Genomic DNA, 8,813 nt, shown 5'->3' with positions numbered 1-8,813 from the left:
GTCAGATATCAGTCATTAAACTCAGAACAGTCTAGTATCTCAGTGTCTTTCTGTTGGGAGTAGGATTTAGCAGCGAGTGAGTGTAGGGATGGAGTCTTCCTCGTCAGATAGGCAGAGTCGTTAGTAGTAGTCCCTATACTCCAAAACTACATAGCCAACGTAGAATATGAGTAGTCACCCATCAAATTAGGGTTGACTATCTCACAGGTGTTACTCGTCAGTTCAGGCTTGACACCCTTAGTCCTTTGGACATTATATCAGTTTAGTGGATCCACAAAGCTATTATTAATACCCGTGGCATAGTATTAACACCCTTCCAACTAGGGTTGTAGGTTGGACCTCGATTAGCTCAAATTAGGGAATGTCGATTAAATGATACCTCCTACAGTCTCAGATGTACTCTCAGTTATGTCCCAGCTCAGTTATTCAATCTTAGTATTGTTTGACCAAAGTATACATATTTTAGTTTACAGATTTTACTTAATTTATGTTATATTCTTGGTCATGCATCCTCATTATTTATAGATTTTCATACATTTTCAGAATCTATAGATTTCATGCTCTTTCTTCAGTACTTTATGCCTTACATGCATATCCAGTTAATTATTATTATTCCTATTCATGAGACCATTCATATCAGCCTACCTCATTTAGCATACCAGTACATTCAATGTACTGATCGCATACCTTTCTTTTGTGCTATGATGTATCATATCATAGGAGCTAACGCTCAGTTCTCGAATCGTAGTTAGTCCCTCAAATCATCAGCAGTACAATAGCAGTGGTGAGTCCTCAACATCCGAGGACAGATTATATTACTCCATGTATTTATCTCAATAGTTAGTAGAGTTAGTTGGGTCCTGTCCCATCAACTCACGATATTCAGTTTAGAGGCTTTTCAGACACTACAATTAGCTATTCAGATTATTCAAATTTCAATATTATGCCAGATTCATAATTCAGTAGTCGTTTCATTATTAAAACCTTATGGCAATTCAGTTATTCCTCTACATTCTTGATTATATTATTCAGTGCTCACAACAGGTACCAGCTCATGGGTTAGCTTATGGTCTTTTGGGATTATAAGCACCGTGTAATGACTAGGGGGTAATCTTGGGTAGATACATAATATTACCAGTTTTTTCAAATAGACAGTTTGGTTTTCTAGTATTTTTATCAAATATTACAGACATGTTTTGATACATAATCTAGTATTCTAATTTATAGTACCTTATCAGTGTATCTTCCGCTCATGTATTATTTTACTACTTTACTTAGTGGTCACAATAGGTACCAGCTTATGTGTTAGATTGTGATCATTTGTGATCGTACGCACTGTTGTCACGACTAAGGGGTAGCTCATGTTGTGACATTACATTTCATTCATTTATGCATTGTCAGTGTTGCATTTATATATTTTTGCTGATGTATGTCTATTCTATTTATTTTACGTACCTATTTCCTACTTATGTGCTATATTTAGAACTGTTAGTGGAGATGGTATGAGCTACTGCTAATGATGTTTTCTACTTATAGGTGATGTGCTCATAATGTGTATTTATATATCTTCTTTTCTAGTTTGCAGTCGTCCTATGATTCCTACTAGATAAAAATGGACTGGACTCATCCCTACTGTGCCCTTTTGGTGCAGATCTAGGTACAAATGCACCACGCGACAGCTATGTTTGGGTGGTGATTTGATATATTCGAGGTAGTGGTCACTCCATGCATTTAGAGTTGACTTATGACATCATCCTATCTAGTTATGTCTTGTTTTGTATTCAAAGACAAATTGGTGGTGTCTATTTGGATTTTCAATTGTATTTTTGGATTTTGAGTTGTATTTAGATTGTTGTTGCATTGTGACACCTAATTTTGGGATGGTTTAAGGTATTATTGTGATTAATACTTCTGCTATCATTATACGTGTATGGTTTGACTTTATTTTAGAAGTCTTGACTTGGGATTTGTGTTGTTATTCTCATTTACATATCAATTTGGGCGACTGGCTTACTTGTCAAGGCTTAGCCGCAATAAGTATCATGACCTGAGTTTTGGGTCCTAACACAAACTCATCCATATTGAGTATTTCTCGTACTAGGATCTACACTGAAAGAGCATAATTGGGGTGAGTACGGTCCACTTGTACTCAGTAGGTATCGTAGGCCGACAGAGCAAAAGATAAAATAATATAAGTAGAATATACTATGAGCACATCACCTGCAAGCAGAAAAGTCCCGAATGGTAGCTCACACCGTCTCTACTAATAGTTCTATTAAATGAATACACAGAAAATAGAAATAACACTAATATATACAAAAATACGCTGAAACTACGCACAAGGCTAGGAAATTGGGGAAATCAAACAAGATGCGTTTGCCATTGTAATGCAATGCAATGCAATGTGGATGAGACGAATGATGAAAGTAATTGCATGACATTTTGTATACACCCACCAAGATCGTAGCTCCTAGATATAATGCATGGGGGGTTCGCAATCCATTTACTATATCTCTGATTTCAATCTCAACTCACCTCTCTAGCTCATGTTTACAGGGAGAATTTTCATAAAAGTGGCTCATTTCTTTCAAAAAATAGTGTTTCTCAATGGTACTAGTATCTCATGAATGTATATATATTGAATAAGGATGTAATACTTACAAACAACTTAATATGATGATATCTAATCCATCCAATACGTATACATGCATACACCACACACACACACATATATAAGTGACCCAGAAATCAATTCAATATGCCCACAATTCATGATCATCAACTCCAATTTTGCACCATCAAAATACATATGCATATAAGATGTCATTAATATCATATCAACCCCTAACTCAGGTATTTTTATCATAATAAAGACAAACAATGCTCAAATAAGGCCTATATTAGCAAAATAAGCCCTTGCACAGGCATCATATCTAGAATAAAGGCATTCAAATGCACAGGTAAGGTCAATGTGTCAAATAAAGACCCCACATGGGAAACACACAATACCATATATCACAAACCATCCACAATTGAATATAATCCCCAACATGAGCACACAATGGTAAAAAAAATCTCTAAATATAAACCCCCTAGTTATTTTTCCCAACCCATAGCATGCTTTACTTATTTATTAACTACCCAAATCAATCTGAAAGAACTAAGCTATAACCTACCTCAAAATGACAAAATTCAAGTCTAAATTGCTTCAACACGGAGCCGTCCCTTTATGAATGATCTCAGAACCAACTATTATATTCAAATATAGCATCTATACATTAAAATAAATCGAATAATACCCATATTGCCCATATTAGTGCCGAGTTCAAAATGGGTTTGAAAAATACATTAGAAAATAAAATGGGTAAAATAGATTATTTTAAAGAAAAACACACATTCTCCAGAGTTATAGGATGCTACTAGAGAAACCCACGTGAAAATGGATTAAAAATGAGGTCCAAATCAAAGAAAAACACTTTTTAAATATAATCGATCAAAACCCCAAAATTTTTATTTTGTAATAATGATTTAAAGTTGTTTTTGATGACATAATTGATGAAAAATAATGGGAATATGTTTTTGGAGCTTACCCAAGCTCAATTGGTGAAGAAACCCTAAGAAATTACCTAAAATCCCAAGCTTGAGGTCCAAAAATGATGGAATTCATGATTTTAGAGGCTTTTATACTGTTCAGTGAATAGTGTCTCACAAACGCAGTCAACTAGTCACATTCACGAGGATCAACATTGATCGGTCGGTTAATTTGGCCTTTGCATTCATAGTTAAGGATTCATATTCGCGGTTAGGGCTTTGCGTTCGTGAAGGTTCATGACTTGGACCCTCGCATTCGCGACAACCCAGTCTTGTTTGCGAAGAAGGGACTAACCAACCCAGCCCAATTACACTTTGTGATAGTGTGCACCACCTCACAATCGCGATGTAGGATTTTTTATTCTCCGTGTTTGAAGCTAAAGGTACGCATTTAGAAAGAAGCTTTTACACCTACACATATTCAACAAACTAGTTAGAATGCACTAGAAAAGGTTTTCAAATGGATCTTCAGAATTCATTCAAGGCCTAACATACGTAAATCATATATGCTACTACGCTTTTATTGATGTTTTAGACTCAATGAAAACGTTGAATTTTTGACAAAAAAATTATTTTCAATAATTTCAAACCTAGGACCTCATTTTCACTATTTTTTAAAAGAAGGATCAAAATACAAGATAAAGATTTTGAACCCGAACCAACCACACTACTAACCCAAATATGATATTTTGGATTGGCTAGCACAGTCCAAATTGCCATTCGATATTCAGAATAATGAATGTTGATCAAAGTCAATTATATGACTTCTCAAGCCTCTAAAAGACACAAAGTCACACAAATTATGCTTGATCGCATCATGAACCGTGCCAACCATCCACATACTCCAAAATCAATATGTAGCAACTATGAAAAAGGACAAAATGGTCAAAACACATAAAAATATAAAATTCACAAATTTTTGTGATTTTACGTATCTAGGTGGATTGGAATAGGTGCCCTCATGATCCGATGGTTTGGGTTCTCCTATCCAGGAAGATTAGAATAGGTGCTCTTGGGTTATGACAATATACCCCGCAAAAATATGATTAGTTATAAATTTAAGTTGTGTGAGTGTCATATTTTTCTTCCCCCCTCCCCCGAAGTTTTTTTCATGTTTTATTTATATCCTAAATATGCGAAGGTTCTTTTACCTTCTTAAACTTAATTTTTTGATATTATTTAAATCTATGAGTTGGTTTCTAATTTTTTTGTTATTGTCTTTGTGTGATTTTTAGTTTATTGTATTGTAGCTTTTTCTGTATTTTTGACCTAATGATATAAATAAGAACAACAATTTATAAATTTTACATACCAAATAAACGAAGGAAACTTATGTAAATAATTATCTTTACGAGTATGATGGCTTTATAAATGAAGAAAATTATGCAAAATATCAAGAATATTCTAACAGATATCAAATGGGTGATATACAAAAATCAGCCCAGAAATATGCTTAACTATGAAATAGAATCATCTTAATAGATACGAGTTAGAAAAAAATCAATAACATCTTAATCAAGAGCAAACTATTTGCTTAATAATTTTTGAATTTATGCATAATGAATTATTAGAATAAAAGATAGAAGATGAAAAAATAGTCAATTTTGTCATTAATGATGAAATATAGAAAATAGTAGGTTGGAAAATCTAAATCATTTAAAATTTAATATAACTTATCAAGTATTAATTACTACATCAAATTGTATTAATCCCATTAGTGATATGCTATTTATATCGAAGGTTCCATATTGCAAACATAACATGTACTAGAATTGAAATGAACTGATAGAGAAACAGTGAGAATGAGAAACAGTAATGGAGATGATAGCCTTTGCTTCTACAAGATTTTGTTTGATCCTGAAATTGAAGAATTGGTAATTTTAAATCCTTTATTACTGAACTACTATTAATATTTTTTTGCCTTTACATCTATTTTTTGATAAATTTAAATTTTCAGATAGGTTGTTTTCATTTATTTATTTTAGATCCAGACCGATAACATGCTGTTTCATGTTTGCTTGATTTTACTTAGAAATTACACATATATGAATAACCTTGTTGAAGGTGTGGTAACTTTACTCACATAAATCGTTGAAAATTATCTCTAGCGCCATTTAATATTTAATTCCTGATCGAAACATTTTATCGAGGGTGAACATTTTCAATTAACTCTTTTAGATCCACAAAATTATTTATAAATTTTGTTGGTGAAAACGCTTTCATTTATTCTTTTAGATCTAGAAAATGTGCCGCTTTTTATGGTTGTTGATATTATTCATGAATTATACAAGTACTAATATATGTATGAATGTGTGTTATTTTGACTCCAATTAAATTGTTATGAATTGATTATTATTGTTTTTATTAATTTTAGTTCTATAAATCTTTTTGAGAATAACCACACTCATTTATTTCTTTTAGATTAAAAACTTTCTTTTATAAATTTAAAGTTTTAAAGAGAATGTTTTCATTATCCTTTTTAGATTCAGATTACATATCTCTCTTGTGTATGTTTAATCTCACTCATGCATTATGCACGTGCAAATATTTGTGACAGGTGATAACTAAACTCGAGTTAAATCGTGTTAAGGATTAACTCTTACTGAATGAACACTTTCATTTATTTCTTTTAGATTTGTACCATGTACTCCTCACGTGCTTGTTTGATCTTATTCATGGATTACCAATGCACAAATATCTATGTTTAAGAACTGAGGTGAAATATGAATTAACAATTAAATAACTAAGAGTCAACTATTTTCAATTTAATTTTAGTTCTTTAAATCTTATAAGGATGAAGGTGAAACGTGAATTAATAATTAAATAACTAATAGTCAACTAATTTTACTTTTAATTTTAGTTATTCAAATCTTATCAAATTTCTTGAGAGAAAATACTTATTTATAAATCTTTCATTTAGTACTTTTACAAACACAATCTTATTCACAAATTTAAATTGATATAGAGTAAATTCTTGCATTTATTTACTTAGATTTCAAACAATGTGCTCCTAACATGCTTGTTTGATCTTTCTCATGAATTACGCGTGCAACTATTTTTATTGATAGATAGAGTTGAAATTTTAACTCAACTTAAATTATGATGAGTCAGGTCGTTTATTTATTATTTTAATATCTAGAGATTAAATAGATTTACAACAATGCTCTTTACGCATTGTTGTACATTATTTTAGATTTTGAATTAAGTATGCCGAATTATTTTTGTTGATTGTTGGAGGTGAAACTTGAACTCAACTTAAATCAATAATACACCAAATAACACTTAAATTTAATATTTTTAGATATACATCGGTACCTACCCATGTATTCTAATTGTTTATTTGCATTAAATATGTTAAAATTATATTATGTTGATAAATGGTGATGGAACTCAAACTCAAGAGAATTTTTTTATTCTTTATTTTATTTTGTTATAGAGAATCCCATCAGATTTTGTGAAGCATGTAACAAAAGAAGCAACAGAAATAACATTTTTGGTAGGGCCTTGCGGCAAGTATTGGAACATAGAACTAAAATTGAATAAAGGTGGGATGTTCATGCATGGTGGCTGGAAGAATTTTAGGATGGAGCAGCATTTTGAAGGGGGTGAGCTCCTGGTTTTCAATTATGATGGAAAGATGACATTTCATGTACGCATTTTCGACAAGAATGGACTCGAGAGATAATTGATATTATTCAAATTGTAGTGAAGAGAGAGTTGTTGTATGAATATTAAAGGTCAAAGGAGTTAAGTGGTATTTGTTTGTTAAATTATATTAATTATCATAGTAAAATGTTGAAGTGAGGTGAAAATCTACATTGAAGACTGCTTCTTATCTAAATTATACAAGAGTTCTATTATCCTTTTAAATTATTTTTTCATATTATTTACTTTCTAAATTATGTGAAGGTCCTATAACTACTGAACTTATTTTTTCCATGTTATTTAAATTCTTGAATTATTTTGGTTCAATTTTTGTTGCGGTCTAAGTGTAATTTATCCTATTGTTTTAATGTAATTTTTGGTGGATTTTGTACTAGTTTTTTTATAGTTGTTTTGATGTAGATTTTTTTCATGACCCGAGGCTACCCTTAGTCATGATAATGGGGCTTACGGTCACAAGTGACCACAAGCTAACCCATGAGCTGGTAACTACTGGATCACTGAGTAAAACTAATAATAAGAGACATATAAGAAAAAAATAACTGATAATGCCATAAGGTTTTAAATATTGAAATACAACTGAATCATAAATCTGGACATTTAAAGACATACTAAAAATACCGATAAACAACTGATAAACTGACTAACTATCTGAATGTCTGAAAAGCCTCTAACTGACTGACTATAGAGTTGATGGGACAAACCCTCAACTAACTCCAACTGACTGAAAAAGTGGAATACAAAAATAACTAAATGACGATAAACTTGTCCTCGAAATATAAGGACTCACCACTGCTGGATATATAGTTTTGGAACATAAGGACTACTACTAAAGACACAGTCCTAACTGGCGGGTGAGCCTCAATCCCTAGTTTTTTTTGGTGCTGAATCCTACTCCCAACTGAATGACACTGGAATATTATCTGGGCTAAGTTTGACTGAGTAAATGACTGATCAAGATAACTGACTGAATAACGACACTCATGGTTTGTCTGAAACCGTTCTACAGGTACTGAAATTATGTAAACAACTAAGTAACGGGTGTTCATAACCATCCAATACTCAATGAAATTATCAATAAGGACACATGAAAACTTTGAAACCATAGTAGGGAATCATTGTTTAAGACCCAATCATTTAGACATTTTATCAAATACATGAAATTCATAATCTTAAGAATGGGAATGGGTAAAGAATATAAAAATGACATAATTATAATACTAAAACCATGAATTAGGGATTCAAATTTAAAACTTCATCATATTAACGTGTAAGGGATCATTCATAAAAAAACACTTGTAAACAAATTATAAAATCAAAATTCTGTAACACCCTATACTTTTGGGCTAGAATTTAGACTGTCGTTCCTACGCGTATACACCCAAACTAAATGATTCCTTGTTAATATATGTGTGTTGATCAATCCAATAGTATAGGAATACTTTTGAATATGAATTGAGGTCAAGAAAAATCCCTACACTCAAAGATGAGTTGAAAACATTTCTATCAATTAAGTCTTAGTGGATGTTTTAACTTGAGTCAAATTCCATCACCTATAA

General features: G+C 31.7%; 1 protein-coding gene across 1 annotated transcript; it reads left to right on the top strand.

Moving 5' to 3' along the window:
- The first annotated feature begins 5,365 nt into the window (after nt 1-5,365).
- On the top strand, nt 5,366-7,432 carry LOC107856897 (putative B3 domain-containing protein Os04g0347400). The gene is made up of 2 exons (XM_016701865.2): nt 5,366-5,465; nt 7,028-7,432. The coding sequence occupies exons 1-2, from the start codon at nt 5,394-5,396 to the stop codon at nt 7,274-7,276; spliced, it is 321 nt and encodes a 106-aa protein (XP_016557351.2). The 5' UTR covers nt 5,366-5,393; the 3' UTR covers nt 7,277-7,432.
- Nucleotides 7,433-8,813: the final 1,381 nt, after the last annotated feature.

Source organism: Capsicum annuum, chromosome 1, assembly GCF_002878395.1.
Source record: "Capsicum annuum cultivar UCD-10X-F1 chromosome 1, UCD10Xv1.1, whole genome shotgun sequence".
In the NCBI taxonomy this organism is placed as follows: Eukaryota; Viridiplantae; Streptophyta; class Magnoliopsida; order Solanales; family Solanaceae; genus Capsicum; species Capsicum annuum.
Note: the sequence above shows the minus strand (reverse complement) of the source record. Positions and strands in the feature narration are given on the sequence as shown.

Bases quoted from the DNA above. Each gene is read 5' to 3' on its own strand.
- LOC107856897 (XM_016701865.2), top strand. From the start codon at position 5,394: ATGAGAAACAGTAATGGAGATGATAGCCTTTGCTTCTACAAGATTTTG. The intron at 5,466-7,027 runs GTAATTTTAAAT...ATTTTGTTATAG, and splicing joins ATCCTGAAATTGAAGAATTG to AGAATCCCATCAGATTTTGT.